General features: G+C 49.3%; 1 protein-coding gene across 2 annotated transcripts; it reads right to left on the bottom strand.

Annotated features, from left to right (window-relative positions):
• Positions 1-1,625: 1,625 nt before the first annotated feature.
• Zfyve27 (zinc finger FYVE-type containing 27) lies at positions 1,626-20,827 on the bottom strand. Of its 2 annotated transcripts, XM_038338858.1 has the most exons (13): positions 20,658-20,827; positions 19,695-19,892; positions 15,665-15,735; positions 13,660-13,846; positions 11,074-11,169; positions 9,477-9,589; positions 8,339-8,478; positions 7,645-7,716; positions 6,021-6,165; positions 4,120-4,166; positions 3,750-3,831; positions 2,928-2,988; positions 1,626-2,493 (listed from the first exon to the last, which is right to left on the bottom strand). In XM_038338858.1, exons 2-13 carry the CDS (start codon positions 19,889-19,891, stop codon positions 2,448-2,450), a joined length of 1,257 nt encoding a protein of 418 aa, XP_038194786.1. In that variant the 5' UTR covers position 19,892; positions 20,658-20,827; the 3' UTR covers positions 1,626-2,447. The 2 variants fall into 2 exon arrangements, with proteins under 2 accessions (XP_038194786.1, XP_038194803.1); XM_038338875.1 differs by lacking the exons at positions 13,660-13,846; positions 15,665-15,735 and having other exon boundaries at positions 1,626-2,988.
• Positions 20,828-26,498: the final 5,671 nt, after the last annotated feature.

Here is a 26,498-nt window from a genome sequence, read left to right as displayed (position 1 = left end):
GCCGCCAGCAGTGCCAGAGAATGGAATGTGCTGCTGGGGTGTTGCTGGCAGGAGGCTGGACACTGGGGAAAGTAGGGGCTCCCACCACAAGGTCACCTCTGTTCTGCTAGGGACTGAAGGGCACCGGTAGTGCTTGGTGGGCAGACCCTTCTTGTTAGCGCAGTGGTTAGCTTTTTAGAGTGGGGACCAGAATGTGAGGGAGCCACCCAGAATGTGACCTTTACCCACGTTTCTTGGCCAAAGCTGCTAAGAACACCTGCAGCACAATCCCCATCCCATTTTGGGTGGGTAACTTAACCTCCCGGTGCCTCTATTTACCCATTTAAAACACCCACCAATTAGATGAACCTGTGGAGCTGTGGGACATTAAAATGAGCTACTAGCTGAGCTACTGACTAGGCATGCTGCCTGGCAAAGTGGTCCATGAACAGGGCCAACTGTGGAAAGAGACACAGACCTCTGAAACGGGAATGAAAATAGAGCTTCATTTGGCTTCAGCCCCAAAGGCTACAGAAGACCCCCAAAGTCATCGCCTGTCTGTTCCAGGTCTGCCAAGATTTCCCAAAGGCATCAACACGCCAGACCACAGAAGCCTCAACTGGAGCCAAGCTGGAGCCAGGCCTGCAGACCTGCCCTGCCAGGTGCCAGGACTGTCACCTGGCTATCTGTCCCCTGCTCCTGGAAGCCCAAGGTCAAATTGGCATGTGGCCAATTCCACAAAGAGCAAGCTGTGATCCGACTTTGAATTATCTGTACCATGGGCTCAACAGTGACACCGCCACCAATCCTGCCGAACCCTGGTGACTCTGCTCTCTAAGTGGAACTGCATTTAAAGACAGCTTCCCTCGCCTGTTCTCATACGCACCTCCAGGAAACAGAAAGGGCAAAACCCCTTTTCTCACATCTGTGACTACACCCGACAGCCAGCCTTCCTGAGCAGTGACAGTCACCTTTCAACAAGGCATCAATTGTTTCAAACTACACTGGCTCTCCCTGACACTCTGCTCTAAAAAATGATTTAAAATTATTCTCTGGCTTAAAAGAGGAAGCAAAAGATGATGACCGTAAGGACACAAGACAGAGGTACGTGCGTTGTCTGAAGTTTGTCGGTGACAGCAGGCAGGAGGTCCATGGGAGGTGGGGCTGGCTTACCCCACTGTTGCTGGGCACTACCATCTTACTGTGAGGAAAACAGTGCCCACAGCGCCCAGCCTAGCTCAGATCACAGGGGCAACCTGCACCTCACGCCTACCTCCAAGCAACCTCTCCTGCCGGCTCTCAGCCTCCCGCAGAGCTGGCCTTTTCTGACTTTCTCAGGGGGGATTAGCTAGAACCTTTTCATTGTTTAATATTTAAACAATGAAATATTAAAAAATATTGTTTAATATTTAAATTCTGGTCCTAACCTCAACGCAAGGCCCTCAGCTGCTCGCAGGACAAAGCCTGCCTTTCTGTTTACAAGGCACAGCTTTTACGGGGCCTGGCTCACTCACACATGCACTACCAGGCAGTGTGCAAAGACACGCCCCACAGCCCACCCTTGGCAAAGTGAAGACCATGAACAGCATAGGAAACCGGGTCTCCACTCTGATGGCGACTGTCGGCACAAGGACAGGACAAAAACAAAAGCTTGGGGCCTTTTATTGCCAATCCCACACAGAGCTCCTTTCCACTGCTCTCCAGTGTAAATAAGCACAGAGGTAACGTTCTCTCCAGGAAAGGGTACCCTTCACACCTTGGTCCCCACTGACAACCCCTCACTGCTCTGTGTATGGCTGACCAGCAAAGAGGGCTTCAGCCGGGGGTCACTCACCCCACACCCAGCTTCCACCAAGCCCATGCTTAGGCCACACAAACAGTTCTCCTGCGACAGTGCAAGGCCCTGCAGAGCAGCCCCAAGGGAGAGCCATGACTCTACAGACGGGTCTCAGGCAGTAGCCCTCATCTTCACCCCACCCCTGGGCTGCATGCTCCCAAGAACCGTGAAATAAATAAATAAATACTTTGAAAAGACAGGGCAGCTCCAGTGGAGGGGGCCTGAGCCAGCTCATGGCTTAAAAAGAGGCACAGGGCCCCTTGGCAGATCAGAGGAAACATAAAACTGTCCATGTGACCTTAGCCCACAATAGACACTGTACTCCAGAACAGCCACGGACTCTGAGAACCAGCCCATCAAGGTCCAATACTTTCCTGGACCTCAAAGGCCAAGGGCTTTCAGAATCTCTGCTCCACTCCCCTGGCCTCACGCTCTATGGGACAAGGGCTAGGGAGAGGTGGCAGTGAGAGAGGAGGGATGCCCAGACCAGGAGCAGAAGAAGGAGTGATGTGAGGGTCCCGTGGCCATCCCAGCAGGGCAGAGACACCAGAGAATCACGGCAGACAGTATCTGTAGCAGAGCTTCCCCCATGCTGCCATCCGCTTGACACTGTGGGGCTTGACCAGAACCCTCATGTACACGCTCCTCTGGGCACTTGGGAACTCCAAATTCTGTCTCTAGAAAACAAGAGATCCTGAGGCTGTTCAAAGAGCAGAGTCAGGCCATGGTGCTCCATCCAAGTCCTCCTCCAGGTTCTCTGGGGCTTAGAGGCCCAGTACTCAACAGGAACGAACCTCTTTTCCCCACCTCAGAGTCCAGATGAGAGCAGGCTATGCTCAATTCTGCCCTCTGGTGGACATTCCCTGGCCAGTCCTGAGTCATCAGCACGGGGGGGGGGGGGGGGGGGTGTTAGCAGGGCAAACAGCTCCAGGGGTTCCTCTCCCTGTGGGCCTCAGAGCATTACCAGCCCAACTGAAGGCAACAGGGGAAGGGCAGGGAGGACCTAGCTGTCAGGCTGCATTTGCCCAGCACACGCCTCAGAGGACCAGGGGTGGGAGAGTAGTGTCTACTACTGGCCCCAGGAGAGTGGGAGCCCAGCCTCTCTTCTCACTTGCTCAAGGTCTGATTACAGGAGGCACACACAAACACAGTCTCTCTCTGGGCTTCAGGAGCTGGAAAGAAAGAAGAACGCGGTGAGACGGTTCTTTGTGCCCTTTGGGCTCAAGGCGCCAAGTACTGAATTAGCCTCCCCAGTCCTTAGACAGACCACCCACGGCCCAGCCTGCACCCTCCCTGACCCAGCTCACTCCCTGCCCTCAGACACACTGGAGCACTGGGGCTCTGATGCCAACAGCAGCCTCTCCAGGTGTTCCGTGCATTGGAAATTCTTCTGGCATCCACAAAACACTTTTGTAAAGCTTTTTCTTTTTTTCTAAATAAAATACCAGAGGAAATTTTCCCTAAACATTTTAACGGTGGTTAAAAATCTCTGGGTGGTAAGATTACAGGATCACTTTTCTCTTCCTTTTTTCTTTATAATAATTTCCAAATTTTATAGTTAACCAGCATGTGCTACTTGTAAGATTGGAAGAAAAAAGCTTGCCCAACACTGCAACACATCACAGGGCAGGAAGTGAAATATAATCCGTTTTCAAGAACATGAACGCACATTCATGCCACCTACATGCCAGTGGCAGACAGGCCTACACCAACCATCCTGCCTGGACACATGAGCATATTTTCTTCCTTTTGCTCATCCACAGGCTTTATTTACCACAAACATAGACAGCTTTTAGGAGAGGAAGAGAAATCATTTTGATTTTTGTTAAAAATGTTACCAGGTGGTCTCCTCTGGAAGGAAAGAGGGCACCCGAGGAGCTACCCTCACTCCTTTCCCAAGGCAGCCTCCCTAGTCCACTCCTGCAGCCCTCACCTGTGGCCCCCATGGAGGACTTGGGCACCTTGAAGGAGCAGCACCGAGAGCAGAAGCTGTTCCCACAGTTGCTGCAGCTCCGCTGTGGACAAGAAATGTTAACGTGAGATAGAGCCCACCCTCAGGCACCTGACACCCCAATATCTGCTCCCTCCTATCATCCCATCCTGTACGACTCAAGAGGGGCCTCAGTGGAGTGGAAATGAGACAGGACCAAACAGCCAACAGAGGCTGGTAAGGGTGTGGGCCTGAAGCGGGAAGATGCACTGACCCCCTGTGAGCTGAGACTTAGACTTCACTGATGGCTCTCCTGAGTCTGGCATAAGGACGGCCACAGCACACTGTCCCAGGCACACAGCACCAGACTTACCCTCTTCTTCAGCACCGAGAAAGTGGCGGCACAGCCTGCACAGTTCCCTGAGAAACAAAGGGAACAACTCAGCTATGACCCAGCCCAGAACACTCTGCCCAAACAGCTCTCAACTCTTCTGAGACACTTAGGACCCCAGCCTGGCACAGCCCAGGATCTCAGCTGGGTGCAGAGCACAAGGTCTGGATTCAGAAACAGGAAAGGTGTCCATCTCTAGGAGCAGCTTCCTTCAGGCTACCCACCCACTCCACTACCCGCACTCTCAGGCTTGGCAGATTATCAAGGAGCACCTAGAGCACCCAGAGACTCTCCTCCCTGCAATCTAGCCAAGCCAGCAGGGATCTGACTCAGGTGTCCTCAGTGAAGTCCACCAGACATGACCCTTCCAAATATTCCCTTACAAACAGCTGCACACAGCTGAGGGACAGACAGGCCTCCAGAAATGCCCACTCCTTTTTGTCATCAGAAGATTACAAGAGGACCAGGGACCTTCCATGATGACATGGAGGGCAGAATTCTTATGCAGGAACTTCCTAAGTCACCAAGTGTAATAAAACAGAGGAGCTTCAGACAGTGGCAGAACAGCCAACAGTAGCTCAGATGGTAAGTGGCAGTCAAGGGGTGGATGTAAGAAGAGATGAAAGATGGGAGAGAAGGGTTCTGGGGTCTGTTACCATCTGGCAGGGCAGCAATCAGTAGCAGAGGGCACGGCTGTGATTCGTGGAAAACATGTCTGACCATGACAGTCCCAAAGCTCCTTCCCAGTCCAGCCAGAATGACCCACAGCTCTTGCTAAAAGAGACTCTCTGGGATCAAGGAAGAAAGACTATGGAACCAGGGAGACCATGGCAGAGATAGTCCCATGTCTGAGGCAAACATCCCTTTGTTACTTCTGGGCCCAGAGGATCTCCCTACCCCATCTCCATCCACCTGAGAATGAGTGTGTTTATGGCCCTGGGCCTGGAGTGTCTACCAGGGCCAGAAGTCAACACAGACAAAAGGGATCCTGAGTGCCTAGGGTATTGACACACAGAAGGAAAGAGCAGGTCCAGAACACCTAATCCTAAAAAGACAATCACTAGTCAGGGGTAGGAAGGCAGACCCTAGATGTCCCTCAAATTCCCAAAGATAAATCCAGGGATTTCCCCTCTCTCAAACTCACTAAACTGGAATTCACAATTCAAAGGCCATAATGGCTCTCAGACACCAGCTACTCCAGGCTCTCACCAGACTTCTTCCGTCTCTCAGGGCTCCAGATCAGAGCCTGGTCCCCAAGCTATGCTCAAAGACCCACCCTTGAAGCTCTGTCCTTGACCCACCCACAACCCCAAGAAAATACAGACTAACCAAACTACAACGTTGGCTATAAGTGACCTCAGAAAACCCCCAGACCCAGAAGAAGGCACCCTTTGCTGCAGACAGCCAGGTCACAACGAGGGACACACAGGCCTAATCAGCACCGCACACGAACGGCACCCAGTTGCTAAGAATCAGCCTGGCCCTGTGCTAACTCTTGCATGCATTGTCATGCCATCCACAACAACCCAACAAGAACAGAAAGGGAAACTGAGGCATGATTTGCCCAAGGACACTGGCTGAGCTAGTATTTGCTGTCAAGTTCTGCCACCTTGGGAATCACAGCTCTCCACAGCCTGGGTCCACAAGTACCTTGTCTTCCTGTCAGCTAATATTCACTAAGAGAGTTAGACACGAATAGACCACACTCATTCCACACTCATACATCCTTGAGACATTTGCGCATTTCCCAAGGTTCAATGGACAACTTTACAAGTGCCCAGAATTCTTGGACTCTGTTCCTGTGGCCCAGGTATTCTCCAACTCCCTAAGTCCCACCAGCCCTAGCTATACACCCCCACCTTGAACCCACTCTCGGGCCATACCAAAGCTGTTGGTGGGGTAACGCTTGCGGAGCCGTTCTGTGAGTCGAGACACTTTGCTGCGCAGCACCTCGTTCTTGCTGAGGAACCCGTTGTCCTGCAGGGCCAGCTCATCCTCTGCTGGGCACGGGGTACCTTCATCATCCTCCTGCGGAAAGGGCTTATTCCAGTCCTGCGCATCACTTACAACAGCCCAGGGCCTGCGTGCGGAGGCACCTGGGCATGGTGGCCCATGAAGTGTGGCACAGCTAACTCGGCAACCCCGTCCAGCCCGCCCTGCCCCTTTCACCCTGCTCCTACTTACCAGCACCACCAGGTGGGTCTCCTGCCTCCCAGGGTGCGGGGAAGAAGAGAAAACAGAGAGAGATGGCAAGAAGGGAGGAACAGGAGAGGGCAAGGGAAACTGTTGTGCCACCCTGAGCTCTGAGCGCATCCCACAGGGTAAGGTGAACAGGAGGGCTCCCTGGAAGCAGGCCAGACCCAAGGAAGCTTAGGGTTCCCGCTGGTCATATACAGTTCAACAGAAAACGTGTTCCCAAAAATGTGTTCCTTACTTGGGTCATGAACAAAAATGCTTGGAACCCCTGCCATAGCTATCTCCACTCTCCCCAGACTCGAGCCTACAACCATTCCCACCCTGAGGAAACCTGCAGCATCACAGCTGATGGGGCAAGCAAGCCGCGTAGCCAGGGCCCAGGTAAACGTCACAAGACTTGCTCTTCCAACAACAGAGACATAAACAGGGGAGTTTCTACTCTGAGACAAACAGTAATGTAACAGCCAGAAGGCCTCAGTAACCGGAGAGGACAGGAGCACAGGACAACACGAAACTGCAGCATGTGACTGACATGCCTATGTTAATCTATTGTGTGCACCACAGCAGACATTAAAAAAGTCAGAGGACCACTTCCCAGTGTCAGTTCCCCTCTACCATGTGGGTTCTAGGGACCAAACGCAGGCAATCCAGCTTGGCAACCAGCACCTCTACCAGCTGAGGATTTTACTAGCCCATGTGACTTGTCCAGTAAGAGACAATGGCTCCTCAGCTACACTGACTGCTGCAGACTCTGAGATACTTAGCAAAGTTGCAAGTCTACAGTTCTAATTGAAATCCGCCCTGTTTTAAACACTGGCTCAAAGAATTACTTTAAAGGTTCACAAGCCAAATAAAACACTTCTTCAAACTAGCAATCTAAATCACTGTCTAAATCAAGGTTGCTGAACTTCCCCTGAACTAGCACTTGGCCATGCAAGCTCTTTCTCCACCCTCCCAAAGGGACATCTATGGAACTCGGTCTACAGAAAGGCAGAGGCACAGTGCAGGCACCTCCTCCAAACAAGCTCCCTGACATCATAACCTCAAGCCCATCTCCAGCCCAGGTGACAAACCACCAACCCCCAACAGTGGTTTGGATAGGCTCGCAGAGCCAGCCCTGCCCTGGGCTCCTGAGACAGATGACGGGAGAAGGAAGGGCCAGTGGCTCTCTTTCAACCAGGAAATTTCTAGCTCAGAACAAGTTCTGGCTTCCATGTGGATGTTAGGGGAAAAAAAAAACAAAAAACACAGCTCTCAGCCCACCCAACATCTGGCCTGGCCAGGAGAGGGGACTGGGAGAAGGCCACCCACCTCAATTGCATCTTTGAACTCTTCGTCTGGCTCAGCCTCCTCAGCCTCTTCCACACTGCCTGGCGTGAGGTCCTAGGAAGAAAGATTCTATGGCCAAAGGGAAGGTTGGCAACACTTGTCCCCATAGGAGAGAGCCACCTGCTGAGAGCCAAAGGCTAGGATCCAAAGGCCTTGTCCCAGCCCAAGGAAGCTGCACAGCTGCAGGAAAGGCAGTCACAAGAAAGGACATCCTGTAACCCCATGGGGCAGGGTCATAGAACAAGACCCCACTGGACCCACAGTAGCCAGCGGTCATAGAGCCTGCCTGAGACCCAGCTCTGTTTACTAGACAAAAGCCCTTGGCAGCCCCCCTGTGTCTCAGCCCTCCCTTGTGCCACTGGAAATGCTCTCATGCCCGTGCTCAAGACACACCCTACGGGGCTTTAGAGCAGCACCAGACAAGACCAAGTGTTCACACCCCACGGGGCTTTAGAGCAGCACCGGACACAGACCAAGTGCTCACACCCCACAGGGCTTTAGAGCAGCACCGGACACAGACCAAGTGCTCAGAAAAGCCCAGGCAACTATTTCATTGTACTTTTTATTACTAGGCAGGAAAAAGCTCCACAGTTCCAGCCCAGAAGCCAGGCCTTACAAACAAGAGGGGGAAAGACAAACAAGGCAAAGACCCTCTTGCCAATGGCCAGACACTCACCTCTGTGGGTGTTGGGGCGGGAGTGCTGTCCAGCAGAGTGCTCCGTCCCCCGGCGTCCTGCAGGGCTGAGTTCTCACAGGCGTACTCTTCCTGCTTGGGGTTCATCCGCCGCTGCAGACAAGCCCTATACTCAGACACCACTGCAGAGGGAATGAGACTAGGTCAGAAGTGACATAAGACACAGTAAATAGGCTGTGGTGGTGCATACCACACCTTTAATCTCAGCACTGGGGGAGGCAGAGGCAGGCGGATCTCTGTGCGATCAAGGCCAACCTGGTCTACACAGAGAGATTCCAAGTCAGCTAGGACTACTAAGTGAGATCCTGTCTCAAAAAAAAAAGAAAGAAAAAAAATTTTCCAGAAAGAACTTTAGAGGGAATTTCCCAGAAACACAGTAAGTGGTACTCCGGGAGTGTTCTCCATCTGCACCCGTCCCCCTGCTACATAGAGAACTGGCCAGAGAGTCACTACAGCAAGTGATCATAAACTAAGGACGGGTGCAGGAGACACAATGACACAGGAGACGGGATGACAAAGACAGCAATCACCCAAGCACAGGGCCTCTCCAGGCTGCCCAGCATCCAGAAGCCAGACAGTGGACTCGGGTCACACAGAGATATGGCAGCTACTCCAGGTGACCACAGTTCAGGAGTGGGTGGCAATTTAGGAAAAAGACCTCTCCACACCGTATCAGTAAGTAGTGATGCATCTGCCTTAAAAAGGGAGAGGGAGGACTTGAGAAATAGCTCAGTGGTTAAGAGTGCTGTCTGCTCTTCCAGGGGTCCTGAGTTCAAATGTCAGCAACCACATGGTGTCTCACAATTCATCTGTAGAGAGCTCTGTGCTCTCTTCCGTCACGCAGGCAGAACACTGTACATACAATAAATAACAGAGAGAGAGAGAGAGAGAGAGAGAGAGAGAGAGAGAGAGAGAGAGAGAGAGAGAGAGAGAGAGAAAGAGGGGGGGGGAGAAGGGAGAAGGACCTCTAATGGCAGCCTTAGAGAACGGTCAGCCACCCAACCCCAGCACACTCCCAGAGATACCCAGCGGGAAGCTGCCCCCTTGTGGCAAGCACACAGAAGCAGGAAGCCTAAACAGGTCCTTAGCATGGGCCTCGGCCCAGATCTCTGGGGCTTACCTCGGAAGAATTCCACGTTTCCCAGAAAGAGCGTGCTGTTTAAAAGGGCAAGGACCCAGCAGAGGGGCAGCAGGTAGAGCATGCACACCATGCCCAGAAGAGCGCCATAGAACCTGAAGGGACAGAAAGTCCAAGATCAGAGGGAGTGGTGGGGCGAAACAGTTCAGGGCACAAACCAACAAGATCTGCCGATCAAACCAGTGTGGAACTGCTGAGGAAGTACTCAGAAGTACCAAGCTTTTGGCTTCTGTCAAGTGATACCGGTAAGACCACACTGTGTCTCAAGCGGGGAGCTCACACACTTGCTCGCAGGGTCTGGGCTAGTCTAGACACAGCCTTGGGCCTGAATACATTCTCCCTTGGTTCTCGAGCATGACTTCATTCACCTACAGGGTGAATGCAGATTAAACAACATCCACCTCACTGAGTCACTAGAAAAAGCAAGACAATACACAGGACCTCTAAGCACGGGCCTGGCACAAAGTGGAACCTAGACAGACATTAGTTATAACCATTACTGATACAGGAAAACCTCAAGAACATGCATTCCATTTATACAGTAATTCATCTTTTAAGTTCATCTTTAAAACTTTTTTCAAAAAATTAAAACTAAGTCCATAAAAATGCTCACTGTAGGGCTAATAATGAAAAGTAGAACTTATCTAAATATCTAAAAGAACACTCCCAGCCGGGCGGTGGTGGCGCACGCCTTTAATCCCAGCACTCAGGAGGCAGAGGCAGGCGGATCTCTGTGAGTTCGAGGCCAGCCTGGTCTACAAGAGCTAGTTCCAGGACAGGCTCTAAAAAAAAAGCTGCAGAGAAACCCTGTCTCGAAAAACCAAAAAAAAAAAAAAAAAAAAAAAAAAAAAACCACTCCCATAAATTACAATCATTCACAGTTCACATTACAAAATAGTTCCGAAGACTTTGTTGCAACCACTTATGACATAATTATGACATCATATCTAGTCTAGAGAGTAGCTCATTGGACTAGGGCACTTTGGACTCTTGAAGAGGATCATGGTTTGGTTACCAGCACCCTTAAGATATACATGCATATACATGCAGGCAAAACATTTATATATAATCATACATATATTATATATATATATATATATATATATATATATGATTAAATAAACAACTCTAAAAAGAAAAAATAAATTTTTGGTTTTTCAAGACAAGGTTTCTCTGTGTAGCTTTAGAGCCTGTCCTGGAACTCCCTCTATAGACCAGGCTGGCCTCGAACTCACAGAGATCCGCCTGTCTCTGCCTGCGAATGCTGGGATTAAAGGCGTGCGTTACCACCGCCCAGCCGAGAAAAGAAATCTCTCATTCAATATGAAGCTAATAGGCACGAGCAGCTCCAGAAGGCAGCTTCTGAACATGAGCTCAGCTGCTACGGCAGGGTGGTGGTAGATCACACCGTGAGCTACTTGCCTATCAGTCAAGTACTGTTACTCTGTGCCTTTTAAATGGCACCCACACCCTAGGACCACGGTGTGCTCTTCTCCTGAAGTGGGTGGGACAGAAGCCTTTACAAGGTAGCTGGCTTCACGGAGTGGGGGTGGGGGTGGAAAAGAAAGAGCCCACTCACTGTGAGGACACCATGGGGTTCTCCCAGTGTAGTACACGGTAGGCTGATTCACAGGTACAGCACAGGCGGGTCAGGAAGGCTTCCAACTGGATCAAGCTGCAGACACAGGAGCTTCTATGAGTGGATAGACCCTGCCGGCTCCCAAGCCAACCCACCCACCCATCCGGGAGCACAGAGGCTATGAGGATGCAGAGGCAGGCTTCACGGTGGTCACTCTGTAAACACTCGTGCTGGGAGAAGATGGTCTGGCAAAGTGTTCCAACCCATTCCAACCCCGTTAGGGAGACCCTTGCTGAGGTGACGCAGTTAAGGTACCTGTTTTTGTTTTGTTTTAATTTTATTTATGACAATTGGGGGGAGCACTCTGTAAAGCCCATGCTCTCCTTCCACCCAAAGGGCTCATTAGAGACATGGCTGCTTCAGAGCCGGAGCAGGGACAGGAGAAGACAGATGTGAATATTCTGGTGTGCCATACCGTAAGGCAGCACTGAAAAATGATGGGGATATAATGAAAGAACATGAAAAACAGCTCAAAGTGGTCCCACTGGCCAAACACAAGACACTCCAAGATGGAAGGAAGGGAGGTAGAGATCAGATCCCGCTGAGAGACGTAAGAATCTGTGCATCATACTGACAATAAAGGAGAAGCACACTCCCCACTGCAGGCCAGGAGATAAATGCAAACGGAGGAGTAAGAGAGACCCACTTCAGCCACCATGGAACAAGCTAATGAAGGCGGGACCCACCAGCGGCTTTCAGAGCAGCTGAGAGAAAGCTGACGAGGACCAAGATATTTCAGCCTCAATGTACCTCTCCACAGGTTACTAACCAAGGTAAACAGTAAGCTAGAGCAGCCTTAAACAGGGGACCAAAGTTATTTCCTGGCATCACGTGGCTCTCATATGGACTATGACACTCCACTTGTCAGTCCTGACAAAATGTATACCCTGACTCTAACAAGGAGCCAGACGACATAAACTGAGGCACTTCAACACCACAGTAAGCTTGTACTGTGACTGTATCAACTATGTCAAGGTCACACGGAACTGCTCATCTCAGGTCACCAGAACACAGACATTAAGGGTGAGGGCTGAGGGGCTTGGCAGGCAAAGCCTTGGATCTAGTCTTAGCACTACAAGAAAGAAAAAACCTTCAATGTAATGTATGATTCTAAATTGGACCCTGGACCAGGGGAAACCAATATTTAAAAACTTTATCAATACAATTGGCAAAATGTGATTATGAACTATGTATACTAATATATCAATATAAATGTCCCAATTCCAACTGTTCTACTGAGAATACATAAGACAATGTCCTTGATCTCAGAAATAAATGCTGAAGTGTTTGGAGTAAAGAGAGTGGAGGTTTGTAATTTCCAAATGGTTTGAGGAAAAAGCAGAGACCTAAAGCCAGTGTGACAAGCATTAGTAACTGCTCTGTATGAATGGGATATGAACTATTTCTATTCTTCTTGCGCCTCTTGTCAAATATTGTTTCAGTGTCAGGCATACTGGTGCACACCTTTAATCCCAGCACTTGAGAGGCAGAAGCAGCCTGTGAGTTTGAAGGCAACCTGGTCTACAGCTTGAGTTCCAGGCTAGTCAAGACTACATCATGAGATCATCTCAGGAAAAAGAAAAAAAATACATAAAATGACTTCACTTTAAAAAAGTTTCATCTATTGATTGTTTTCCCATACATCTGGACCTTACTCCTAATGACTCGGTTTCTGGACATGTTAGTTCTGTTATAACCCCAATGGATGTCAAAAGCATACATGGAGCCTGATCTAAGGAAGGAAAGGCTCAGGAAAAGCCAGCTGCCACTGAAGACAACATGGTTAATGTTCGTCAGCAGTCTTAAAGCCACTTCCTCAAAGCGCCAGTCACGTCATGTTAGGATGGTAATGATGACTAACACCGAACACTTCCTGGGTACCCAACACTCAAGCAATCTTCACAACCATCCTCTGTGTAAGCACAACTCCACAGCCCATGGACGAGGGACCCGAGTGCAGAGAAGCAAGCGAGTTGTCACATGCTGCACAGAAGTGAAGAAGCAGCTCCAAGCCCAGCTTTTGTGTGATATTTTGATAGCATTGTGATGCTCCCAAGACTGCCAATAAAATTTGCTTTGAGTCAGAGCCAGAGCTAGCTGACCAAAATTAACCATACAGGTTTTGGAGGACTGAGGACAGACAGACAGACACAGGAAATAGTAGGGTGGGGCTTAGAGAGTGTCTCAGTCCTTTGGAATTGAGGAACAAGGAGGGGACATGTCACTGGTTACTTCTCTGCCGTTTATCTGATCATTCAGGTTTTCATCGATGGAGAATAGTTAAACACTTCACCCAGCAGTAGCTTGAACAGGCGGCACCTAAGCAAGAACCTTAGTGGTCCCTCTGGAGTCTCAGTCACTAGTTAGCTAAGCCTCTGCCTTCCTCTCTAAGTGGAGGATAACAAGAGTTCTCAGCTCAGAACCGGGAAAGAGATTAACAGAATGAAGCTGTGGCACACGGGCAGCATGGAGGGTGGCGGCAGCTGGCTCACTCCCCCACATTCCTGGCCTCCTTTCAATACTCACAAGCTCTTCACCTCAGCCACAGCCTCGGGGCGGGAAAGGCGAACTCTCTGTAGGTCTTCCTGCCTTACGCTGTGGTACTTCCTCCGCATCAGCTCAGACTCTGGCAGCTGTGCCCGGCACATCTCCTGAAGGTAGCCCAGTAGGGCGGGCACCGAAATCATCAAGGCACCCATGGAGTACCAGGCACCTAAGAGATCAAGAACACTGCAGGTAACACAGTAAACAAGGCCCTGGAGCCTACCTGCGGGTGCCCACATGCTTGCTTCCTCACCTCCTCCAGGCCCTGCCTGAGAGGCCTGGCCGGATCACACTGTGGGTAGAACGGCAGATCTCCCCACTCTACTCTACGGCCTGCTCAGCCCAGCTTCGTTTTCCCTCATAGATCTTATCGCCAAACCATGTACTATGGATATGCTAGCTCTTCAACGAAAGTAGGTTCGAAACTATGAGCTCCAGGTATGTGGTCACGGATAAGCTCCAGCCTTGTTTAAATTTTTAAAAATGCCTTGTGGGTTGGAGTGATGGTTTAGTGACTAAAAATATGGGCTGCTCTGTCAGAGGACCTGGGTTTAACTTCCAGCACCCACACTGGCTCACAACCATCGGTAACTCCAGTTCCAGGAGATCCAATGCCTTCTTCTGGCCTCCACAGACACTGCACACACATACATATATAAAGGCAAAACACCCAGACACTAAAATGAAATAAAAAAAATGCCACAGTACACACTAGATGGTTCACATCTGCAGTCTGGATGCTGCAAGGAGTTTTCCAAGAATGAAATTTAGCCCTCTCTACCACTAAGGCAGACTGGAACTTTCCTTTGGCTTTTAGGATAAGGAAGGGGTCTTGAATATTGAGGGATAGGGAATGAGGCAGAGACAAAATTCAAAGCAGGAACTTCTCCCTTGTAACACAATATCGCAATAGCAAACAAAGATAGCAGGGGGCTATCGTCAACGCTAGTTACACTATTTGTCACTGAAACTGACCGAAGTTAGAACTGTGTTTAGTCCCACACTAACATCCTAGGAGAGTAAATCAAAGGAAAATCCAAGCTGGGTATGATGGTGCTTACATTTGTAACCCCAGAATCCAAGAGGCTGAGGCAGGAGAATGGGTAGTTTCAGGCAAACCTGGACTACATGGTGAGTTTAAGGCAAGCCTGAGCTACAGAGAGAGCGCCTGCCTCAAAAAAAAAAAAAAAAAAGCAGTCCAAAAATAGATGATCCTGTGAACTGGGGTAACTGTCTACCCACTGACTCCATATGTCCATAGGAAACAGGAAATACTGAGAGTCATGCATGTGATGTAACAACACACACATAAAGGACCAGCCCCTCCAAACATTCTGCCCTGGACTCACTTCCTGAGGAGGCTGCTTGTCCTACAGCTATCTGACGGTTCCAACCCTGAAGGGCCTGGGTCAGAGCATACCAGGACAGAGTCCTCAGGAGACACTGCCACCCAGGCCTTCTGCAGTCACCGCCTAGCCACACCTTCCTCGTACCTGCCTGTGTACCTCTCCCCGTGCTAGAGATCTCCAGCACACCAAGGCTTATGTGCTGGACCAGAGAAAATGACTGCTATGGGGAAAAAGTCTCTCCTCAGATTCTCCTCCTGATAACCTTACCACACATCGTGTTGGCAAACAACCTCTAATAAAGTAGGAAAGCAAAATGGGAAAAAGTGGATGCATCCACAAGCAGTCAAGAAAAAGCAATACAGAAGCGGCGGTGGCTACTGTCTGCTGGCTGCTGATCTGAGTGGCTCGCACAGGCTCTCATCCCTCATGATGTTCAGAGATGAGGAAAATGAAGGCCCAACAGATGGGCTACATCATGTACCCAAAGTCACACACAGGCCCAGCCCTGAGGATCTCTCCGGAACTTGGCTTCCAACACCAAGCGGTCCTAGGAGAAAGGAGACTGACAAAGACATGGGCCTCCACATCGCTCCAGCTCAGGACTCTTCCCCCACACTCGTTCACAAAGACCCCCTTACCCTCGTTCAGAGTGAGGAACAAGATGTTGAGGCCCAGGCAGGTCATCAAGGAACACAAAGGCATCTGCCACCTACAACACAGAGAGTTCTGATCACAAGATGGCCTGAAAGACACCTGGCAGCACAGTCAGCCAAACCCGGACATGAGGAAAGCAGGGGCACCGAGGACCGAGGAGAAACACACATGGGCTATCTGTAGGAGGCTAGCAGAGGAACGGAGAGGGCACACATTAGCCCTGGGGTGACAAAACTGAGACCCACAGAACCTTCTTCCGAGAAGAGCTTTTCTACTGACTCTTGAGAAGCCTGGCTCCACTGCTGCCCCATGGTTTGTGGGCTCTGTCCTTCACAAGGGACACTGACAAGGTTCTTTCACCATGTCCTTTATCCTTTTTCACAACTTCCTAAGACCATTGTCAGAGCATCTTCCAGGCCACTTGCTGGACCACAGAAAAGAACAGATATGGGGAAAAATGAAAACCTCCTCAGCTCACCAGTCCACCGACAGGGGCAGAGAGTGGTGGTGCCACCTTTACAACCAGCACTCAGGAGGCAGACACAGAAAATCCCTGCGAGCTCAAGACCAGTGGTCTACACAGTGAGTTCCAGGCCAGCCAGAGCTACACAGTACTCATCAACACAGAAATTGAGAAAAAACAAATATGGATGACTTTGCCCACATTACTTTATCTCTTTACTTCTACAATTTTGAGCATTTATCTGACTTTGTTTCAAATATATGTTAATATAGGAGAAAAAGACTAGCTACTTTACTAAAACTGATGGGTTGGAATTTAGCTTAGTGCAGTTATCACCCGGGAAACACAACTGGGTGAACTGAAAACAGCTCCCACCACATACCACCACCAAACGACAATACAGAAGTCCCCAAAGGAGAGAGAAGTGCCTCAGATCTCCTAGGACAGGACAGTGCTGCTAACTTAGCTGTGGAAAAGGACATGGAGAACCCAGCATGGGGGAGCACAACTATAATCCCAGCACTGGGAAGGGGAGGCAGGAGAATCAGCGGTTCGAGGTCAGCCTCAGCCAGTTAGTTGGAGGTCAGTATGGGTTACTTAAGGCCCTATCTCAAAAACAAATAAGTTAAAGTAAAATAAAAAGCAGCAAACTAACAACAAAGAGAACAGATAACAATGCAGCCACTGACACCCAGGTGAACCACCAGAGGGAAAGAGCATCAGAACAAGAGCGCATCTGCTGCTGGCAAACAAGGCGCTCCCACCCTGTCGTCTGTGCCCTCTGTTCTGCCCATTTCAGGCAGAGCACGAGCTACATATATCCTGTCCTGCTTTCCTTTGCTGGTGGTGCGGTGCCTCTTGGCACACTAACTTGTTAGGTCTGCAGGTCTGAGGATACAGGGAGACCAGCTCGGAGCTGGATGGAGGGGCTGTAGTCCCAGCTGCAGTCTCCTCAGCTGGCAGAGGGATCACTGGGCTGTGAAAGTGGCTGTCAGATTCGCTTAACATTTTGATTGTTCTTTTCTTAGTAAAGAGGATTTGACTGACAAGGGACCCAATCTTGGAGTTTGGCTATTGGGTCCAAAGCTACAGTAAAATTTGTAGGATCGGCTGCTCTGCTTTTGGGTCTCCCAGGACCAAACTGTGAGCAAAGACGTCGGACGGAGGAGGGTGGCTCTGGGAGGAAAGGGATGTCACTGCAGTGTGATGTCCTCCCTCTGCAGACAGGGCTGACTTTCCAGCTCTCTTTTTATTTTACTCTTACCATAATAGCAGCCCCCAGTGGCTCTGAGATCTGTTTAGGGTGATATGTGTTTGCCTGCATGAGAAAAGTGAAGAATAGCATTCTTTCCTCATAATCTTTATTAGAAACTAAGAGCCCCAGGCTGCGGAGTTATTTTCAATTATGTTAGGTATGACATTATTTTGAAGATGAAATCAAATACTTTTATTAAAAGATATAAAATAGCCAGGTGGTGGTAACAGACACCTTTAATCCCAGCACTCAGAAGGCAGAGGCAGGAGGATCTCTTTGAGTTTGAGGTCAACCTGGTCTACAGAGCAAGTTTCAGGACAGCCAGGACTGCACAGAGAAACCCTGTCTTGAAAAACCAAGAAAAAGAAAAAAAGAAAATTAAAAAAGAAAAACTGAAGGATTCAGAAGTACAGCGCAAAGTCATTTTCCTGCAATTTAGGATATCTTTTTGGGGTTGTTTTTTATTTACTTATTTATTTATTTATTTTGGGGGTATGGTTTTTGAGACAAGGTTATCCTGTAGCCCAGGCTGGCCCCAAACTTGCTATGGAGCGAAGGATGATTATTGTGAAATATTCCTTTATACTGTGTGAAGTTCTGTCACTGTTATTGGTTTAAAAAAACGCTGAACAGCCTATAGCTGGGCATGAGGTATAGGCGGGACTTTCTGGGCAGAGAGAAGAGATGAATTGGGGGAACAAGGAATGGGATGACACACCTACGCCAACACCAGAAGTCACGAGAGGAAAACCAGAGGTATAAGATGGAAGAGAGCTGGGCGGTGTTGGCACACACCTTGAATCCCAGCACTCAGGAGGCAGAGGCAGGCAGATCTCTGAGGGTTCCAGGTCAGCCTGGTCTACAAGAGCTAGTTCCAGGACAGGCTCTAGAGCTAGAGAAACCCTGTCTTGAAGAAAAAAAAAAAAAAAGATGGGAGATTTAAAAAAAATGAGACAAAACGACAAAAACGTAGATTAATATAGATGGGTTAATAAGTTATAAGAGCTAATGGGACAAGCCTAAGCTATCGGGTGGATTTTCATATTTAATAAGTCTCTGTGTCATTTTTTAGGTTTGTCTGTGTGTGAATGAGCTGACAGCCCAAAGAAAAAAATCTGTCTACAGATGATTTTGAACTTCTCATCCTCCTGTCTCTACCTCCTAAGTGACGGGAGTATAGGCATAGGTTCAAATAAAATACTTATAAATAAACCCAGGAGTTGGAGAGATATCACTGGTTAAGATCCAGGCTCAGTTCCTAGCACCCACATGGCAGCTCACAACCATCTATAACTCCAATTTCAGGGGCTCTGGCAATCTCTCCCAGTCTCTGAGGGAAGCAGGCAAACACGTGATGCACATAAATATATACAGATAATACTTCATACACATAAGATCTAAAAAGTAAATAAATCACTTAAGGGGGAAATAAAAGGAGAAGCTAGACATGGCAGTGCATGCCTTTAGTCCCAGCACTCCAGAGAGTGTGGCAGACAGACCTCTGTGAGTTCCAGGCCTTCCAGAGATACACAATGAGACCATGTCCAAAAAAGCATTTTTAAAAGTTGGCAAATACCTGTAATCCCAGTACTTGTGAGTCTGAAACAGAAAGCCTGTATGTCTGAGAGCAGCCTAAACCACGTGAGTTTCAGACCAGCCTGTGCTATGTACTAAGACACCATCTCAGATAACTAAAGGAAAAGGAAGGACAGATAAAACAGAACGACAGAGGATGAAAAATGAAGCAAATTAGGAAAAAAAATTGAGAACCATAATATAAATAATAAATGAATATGGTGTCCAGTGTTTTCAAAGCTATTTGCATTTGAGGTTTGTTTAAAATTGTAACTTGCTGGTGAGAAAGCTTAGCCTTTTGCTGCTAAGTCTGAGTCTAATTCCGAGTGGGAGAACCAGCTCCCAAAGGCGGTCCTCTGACCTGCACACAAATGCCAAACACATACAAAAGTAACAACATAAAATCAAAATATTAATATTATGTTAATATTGGGAGAAAAGGGGCAAAAAAAAAAAAACCTAAGCCTGCTCGACACTACAATGGACCAACGTCCAGGGCTTTTCTAGCCGTCCCAGAGAGGGGCTTATCCAGCCACAAAGAATGTTGATGCAGGCCAGGCAGTCCCAGCTCCTACCTTCCTTGCATAGGTCCAGAAAACGGGTAGAGATCAAACAAAGCCTCGAAACCAGTCATCAAGAGCAGAAAAGTCAGCCCAACTACTGCCTAACTGGCCAGAGAGGCAGCAGAGACCAAAGGAAGAGCAACTCGTAAAGTCTGTACCTTAGCAAGTATCGAACGCCATCACCTGCATCCTTCAGAGGTTCCAGGTAGATCTCCAGCCTCTTATAGGACAGAACCAGGTTGAAAAGATCAAACGCTGTCGACTTGGTAGGGGCGGGTGGACACTCAGAGAGAACTTCAGGCATCACGCCGGGGCTCACCTCTGTCCCACTCGGGTCCCGATCTGCTGTCTGCATCCTGTAATCGTAATTGCCCACACTTACAATGCACTTCGGTCTTCAACACACTTCCCCTTGCATTACGTCATGTGGTACTTGGCATTAAACCTCTGAGGCAAGAGGGACTACCCATTTCACAGAGGAAGAAACTTAGTTCCTGCTAAAGATCAGCAGAGTGAAGTAGACAATTTGGATATAAAGCCTGTTCTTCACGAGCCCCTTCAACGCTCTTCCCCCCCCCATAGACCTTTTAAGAGCATAAACCATAATAACCAGGTTGTTGAAGGAAGACAATTGGTAATCCGAAGAGAAAAGATGTCCCATGATATCCTCCCATCTTTAGCTGGTAATTCTACTCCTCCTTCAGGTGTTCGCTTCAAGAGGACTGTGCCTCTTGCTCTGGGAAGTCTCTGTCAACAACCCCAGTGTAGACTGGGAGACCCTTGGGCAGCGCTCCCAAAGGTTCATGAACTCTTCCTAGCAAAACACTTATCACACTCTTAACCCTGGTTCCTCCATTCACCACTTGGAAAGGAGCCAACCGGACTCCAAACTCCCGATAGGACGAGCCAGGAAAAAAAAAGAACCCGGGGCACGCGCATCATAGGCGCCTAGGAAGGCGATTAGCATCAGCGCCTACAGAGGCCTCGACCACCAGCACCTTCGAAGCCGAGCAAGGCAGGCTATGCCTAAGGTCGCTGGGCCAGCAGGTGGCAGCCCCCACAGGGTGGGAGCGCCAGATCCAGTAAACACACGGGGGCGGGGTGTCATGGCCATCACCTACCCGGACGGCGGCCCAGAGGAGAGACGGGCAGGGACGGCCAGGGGGACGGAAGGGCAGCAAAGCCCTGGAGCGTTCCCTCAGGCCCGCCCCACCCCACGCCGCGCCACCTCCCACCGACGTTCCGAAGTCACAGGTTCCAGAGAGCCATCAGCCCCTTCCACTGCCGTCGCTTCCGGGACGCGCCTGCGGTGGCGCGCCAGTGACGTCATCGCGCCTTGGGTCAGGGCTCCGGGTTTAGCCCCTCCCACCCAAGCGCAGGTGAGCGAGCTCATCAATACTGCGCCTGCGCTAGCTCGTTTCCCTTCTCTGCTAATTTCTGGCCTACTCAACTGCCACAGAAGGGATGACTGACTTAATTAATCCTCCGGAACCCTAGGACCTAAAGCCTGGGGACCGGCCTAGCTCCGGAACAGTTAGAGAGACTTGCGTGGTGAAACAAGTCTGTAATCATAGTCCTCGGGGCTCTGAGGCAGGAGTATTTCTAGTTCAAGTGCAGCTTTGGCTAGGGGAGCTCCTGGCTCAAAAAAGAAGGGAAAAGAGAAGGATTAAGAAAGAAAGAGAACTTGGGTAGGAACTCCGTGAGCCTAGGAAAGGCAGAAAACACATCTTGTATGTCAGATGCCTAGCGAAGACAGAATGGCAGTGGGCAACTGCTGTCTTCAAGGTCCTGTGCGGCCCTTTCCTGCCTCGGTCCTCTTCACATCTTGTGACCCAGTTGGTATCCCTTAAAACACACATCCCATGGGTTTGCATTAACCAGCATCCAGACAGCACACTAAGATTTTTGTGCATTCTTATCTGGCCCTCCTTCAGTAGCCCTTTTGGGGTTATCACCATTTAACAGATGAGGAATTGGAGTCATGGTAAGTAACTTCTTTAATGTCACGGCACATAAACCTCTTGGACCTGGGACTGGAGCCAGATACATCCCTGGATCCCAGTAACCCCAGCGATAGCACTGCCCACACAGTCTGCATCTACTGGCCTCATCTCCCTGCTGCTCTCTTCCAAGGTGTCAATCTCAGCCAGCTGAACCCTCTCCTGAAACCTGCAAGGGCCCTGGACTCCTGCCAGCTCCTCAGATTGCCTGTCACCCCGCCTGCCCCTGCTTCGTCTTTCCATCTGACCCCAACAACTCATCTTTGCAGGGGTCAGGTGTCTGCAGCCTTCCCTGGCTGCCCAGCTGCCAATAACTACTCTCTCCAAACAGCCCAAAGTTATTGCATCTCCTCCAGTATCTCTTCAGAAAGAGAGGGACGCTTGCTCCTCCAGCCAGACCTCAGCTGTACTGAGAATCTCAACTCTTCTCACTTCCTTAAGGCCCGTCACTGTGCCATGGGCTCCGAAATCCCTCACTAACACCGCTTATCCTAGATTCAAGATACACAGGACATTTATCCTTTACCCCCTCTTTTCTTTCCTCATCCGATTTGCGCACTCACTGTACACTCCTCAGCAACTGTCATCCTGTCTTCCCAGGTCACCTGTGGTGTTCCGGCTGTTAAACCCGATGGACACGTCCAGTCTTCCTTGCAGGAGCTCTTGGCAACACTGACCTTTACGCTGCTCTTCCTTCGCCCAGCTTAGCATCCAGGATACCACCCCATTTAGCCTCCGACCTTCAAGGTCTCCTCGGAACTTTTCTTCCCTCAAATGCTGCCTGTCTGCTACCTTTGCTTCTTAGTTGCCCTGTGGATTGTGTTCACTCTCACCATTAGCGGTTAGCTAAGGTTTCCCGAATCCGTGTCTCCAGGAGCAATGTCACAGGGTGGAAATAAAATGAGCTAAAGTATAGAATTCCCATCATGTTCTAAGTGCACAGAACCTATGGACGGCAAGATGGCTTGGTGAGTAGGAGCTCTTGCCTACAAACCTGAGGACAGAATTCAGTCCCCCAGTCCCCTGGGGAGGAAGAGAATCAACTCCCAAAAATTGTCCTCTGACCTCCACACATGGACCACAAACACACACACATACACACACACACACACACACACATAATGTTTTTTAAATGTTGGTTGGGGACAGGCACTGAGAGGTAGCTCATCAGCTAGCAACACTTGCTGCTCTTTCAGAGAACCTGGGATTGGTTCCCAGCATTTTTATGGCGGCTCACAACCTTCTGTAATTTCAGTTCCAGGGGATCCAACACCTTCTTCTGACTTCATAGGCACTAAACACATGTGGTGTACATACGTACATACATACAGGCAAAAAAACATAAAACAAAAGTAAATAAATCATTTTAAATGTTAGTAGGGTCTAGAAAGGTGGTGTGGCAGTGAAGAGCACTTGCTGAGGAGTTATGGAGACCAGAGTTCAGATTACAGTACCCACGTAATGAACTGAGGATGCCTACATGCCTACATCTACAGGTATACACACACACACACACACACACACACACACACACAAAATCATTACCCTGTTCGTTTTTATTCTAAATTCTAACAATTCTACCCCCAGTCTAGAAATCAGACAAAAATCCTTGGAAATCCAAAGTATGTAACTCAGGTGGTAGAGTACTTGCCTAGCCCTGGGTTTGTGCGCCAACCCCAGGTATGGTGGTACATGTCTATAATCTCAGCACTTGGGGGATGAAGGCAGGAGTATCAGGAATTAGGGATCATCCTCAGTTACACAGCAAATTCAGCACCAGCCTGGTATATATGAGACCTTGTTTAGAAGAAGAGAAAGAGGAAAAGGGAGGAGAGAAAGGAAGAGGAGCATCGCCATTGTCTTTGGAAGTCTAGCATGCTAGAAGATCCCAATTCCACACATAGTATTAAGCTGTCTGCTAGACTCTACCTCCTCCTTTGGATGACTCTGTGCCCAGGGGCCTCCTTAGTCTCTCGTGCATGCAGCCTCTGGAGCCCCCACTTCTCCCTCTCCTGACCCATCTCTGAATCCCAGAGAGGCCACAGCCACACCTGCTCTCACCTCTTCCCTCCTGCACACACCTTTGCCCATTCTGCTCAGACTTGAGACATTTTCAGTGGCATGAGTGACCTCCCTGAAGCCCTGGCACATTCAACTCTTGGGTAACATCTCCCAGTGTGTCTCTAGTGTCATGTCTCCCATTGCTGTGTCTTTTCATCTATACAGTTCTTATTTGGCCAGCTCTACTCTTTCCACAGCTTGGCTCATAGCTCACCTCGCCCCTTCGGGAAGTCTTCCTTTTCACAACCCCATCAGAGGCTTGGTTCCCTGGGCCTGGCCATCCTAGCACCAGGCACGCAAACTTGCTGCCTGTTTGCTTGATGGATCTCCTACCTAGAAGGAGGCTACTGAGGAAACTGGCTGGAGCAACTTCTGCGCATCTAGCTTCTAGCACAAATGTCCCCCAAGTGATTCATGCCTGTCCGTGCCTCCCCATGGTCTGGCCAGTTCTGGATGTCCACATTTCTTCCAATCTAAGACCCAGTGATTTTGAAACTCTCGGAAATAAGCAAGTCTCACATTCCACCCTCCATGGGCTCTCGGTTCCAAAGGAGACACTAACCCGAGTCAATCATAATACAAAGCAGTGCCTCCTCCAGGATCAAAGTATTGGGCATAGAGAAAGGGTAGATTTACCTGACTCCGTCCCCAGCCAGGCATGGGAAGTAGACCTGTAATCCTAGTACCACTGGTTCTGGGTCAGCCAAGCTAAATAGCAAAATTCTGTTTCGAAAAAAAAAAAATTTAAGCACTCCCTTCTAAGAGAAAAATTGTTTATTTCAGTGATTTGGCTACCTGGAACTCTACCATCAGTAACTCAGTCCAGAAACAAAACTCATTTTCTTTGCAACTTCTCCTCCTGGTCTGACCTGAGGCTGGCAGTGTTGATTTTATTTATTTATCTCCTCTAGCTGCTATAAGATTGGGGAAATACGCCGGGCGGTGGTGGCGCACGCCTTTAATCCCAGCACTCGGGAGGCAGAGGCAAGCGGATCTCTGTGAGTTCGAGGCCAGCCTGGTCTACAAGAGCTAGTTCCAGGACAGGCTCTAAAAAAAAAAAAAAAAAAGCTGCAGAGAAACCCTGTCTCGAAAAACCAAAAAAAGAAAAAAGAAAAAAGATTGGGGAAATACAACTCCCAAACTCCTAGACATTATTTGGTACAGATTATTAGAGGATGTGAGAAGACGCTGAAGACCAAATGGGACAACAGGCATGGCCAAGAACAATGAGCAAAGTCTTGCCCTGTTCATAAGACATTAGCCTGATTTGGGGATGGGGCGTGGTTTTATTTGGGTAGTTTCAGTACTGGTAATGGAACTGAAAACCTGGCAGATGCTAGTCAAGTGCTATACATTTATATATATACACCCCCAGGCCTAACTGAAAGTTTATAATTTAATTCTACTTATTTGTCCCCTCCAGAGCATCATGAACCCTCAGGCTTTGACTCAAACCTCAACACCTTGCAGATATAAACAAGAGGCTAAGAGAGGGCACTTAATACCTTAACTTGACATTTTCAGAGGGTAGTCTTTGCATTTCTACTAAAGTATGTTTATGGCCCAGGCTGACACGCTGAGCGCAAACTGGAAAAGAGGAATGGCTAAGCATGCCTTCTGCCACCAGGGGGCTCCCTCGCCCACTCTTCCTGAGAGCGGGAGGTTCAGAAGCCTTCCTGCTCTTCAAATTCAAGTTCCTGGCCAGATCTCCCAGGCCAGCCAGCCGCCATGATTCTCTCGGCACCATCTGAATAAGCCTTATCTTTTTCATGCCTCTCAGTAAAATTGTTCAAATTGTTTCAAAACTTAATGACTAAGGGGCTGGCAGAGTGCTTGCCTGGCATGCGCAAAGCTCTGGGTTCAATCCCCAGCACCATGGGAACTAGGGGAGGTGCTGCACACCTGTGATCTCAGCAAGAAGAGGCAGTAGGATAGGGAGGCTGAGGTGGAGGTAGTGGCAGAAGGATCAGAAGTTCAAAGTCATTCTCAGCTACAGAGTGACTGTGAGGCCAGCCTGTGGCACATGAGGCCATGCCCCCTCCAGAAAAAGAAACATAATTCCTTAACCAGCAATTAACATGCGTTGTCTCTCACTGTCCTAGGCTTCTAAGGTTTAGAGGCGTTTATGTGGGTAGTTTGTGGGTTTTTGTGACACTTCACCCACATCTGAGGCTGGATGGAGCCCTGGCCCGAGTGAGCACTGCCTACGTGGCTGCTAACTTGGTGCTGGCTCTATCACACGGTCAAGTTGGCAAAAAGTTCGCGTTCCTCGTCACTTGGGGCTCTCCAGAGGGTTTCACGAGAGACTCAGTGATGCGGTGACCAACAACTCCAGAGGAAGAGATCCAACGTGGAACAAGGCAAGAAACCACCCCATCACCAGCAGGCACTCCCGGTCATTTTTACAATGCTGTACCGGGTTTATGGGTTAGTCCCTTTTGTATGCGGAAGGGAGGTGGTGAGATGTCTCATTGGTGTCGATGCTTGCTGCACAAGCGCTAGCCTGAGCTTGAACCCCCCCAAAACCAATATAAAGGTGAATGCGGATAACTAACCCCACTAAGTCACCCTTGGCATCCCCCACACGTATCATACACAGAAACAAATGCAACAATACAGCAATGAATAACATTTTTAAAGCAAAAGTTTTCAAGTGTGGAAGGGTGATTGTACTAAATTGAGATTAGCAGCTGAGAACAGCGGAGTGCCTCCTGGAGGGTGTCACCTCCCATTACCTTTCACATCCTGCTAAATAGCTCAGCCCTTGGTGACATCCTCTCTCATGTCATCCCTCACCTCCTGTTCTATGTTTGCACAGAGCTCTATTCTACCTCTAGCTGACTCCTGACACCCCCATGGTGCCCTGAACTTCTGAGAGCCTGGACACTTGCCATGTGGGCA

The sequence above is a fragment of the Arvicola amphibius genome, chromosome 1 (genome assembly GCF_903992535.2).
Source record: "Arvicola amphibius chromosome 1, mArvAmp1.2, whole genome shotgun sequence".
Classification (NCBI taxonomy): domain Eukaryota; kingdom Metazoa; phylum Chordata; class Mammalia; order Rodentia; family Cricetidae; genus Arvicola; species Arvicola amphibius.
Note: the sequence above shows the minus strand (reverse complement) of the source record. Positions and strands in the feature narration are given on the sequence as shown.

Coding starts and splice junctions, on each gene's coding strand:
- Zfyve27 (XM_038338858.1), bottom strand. CDS start 19,891: ATGCAGACAGCAGATCGGGACCCGAGTGGGACAGAGGTGAGCCCCGGC. Junction 7,717..8,338: donor CCGCCCCAACACCCACAGAG/GTGAGTGTCTGG, acceptor CTTTCTTCCTAG/GACCTCACGCCAGGCAGTGT. Junction 2,494..2,927: donor TGTAATCAGACCTTGAGCAA/GTGAGAAGAGAG, acceptor CTTGTTTTCTAG/AGACAGAATTTGGAGTTCCC.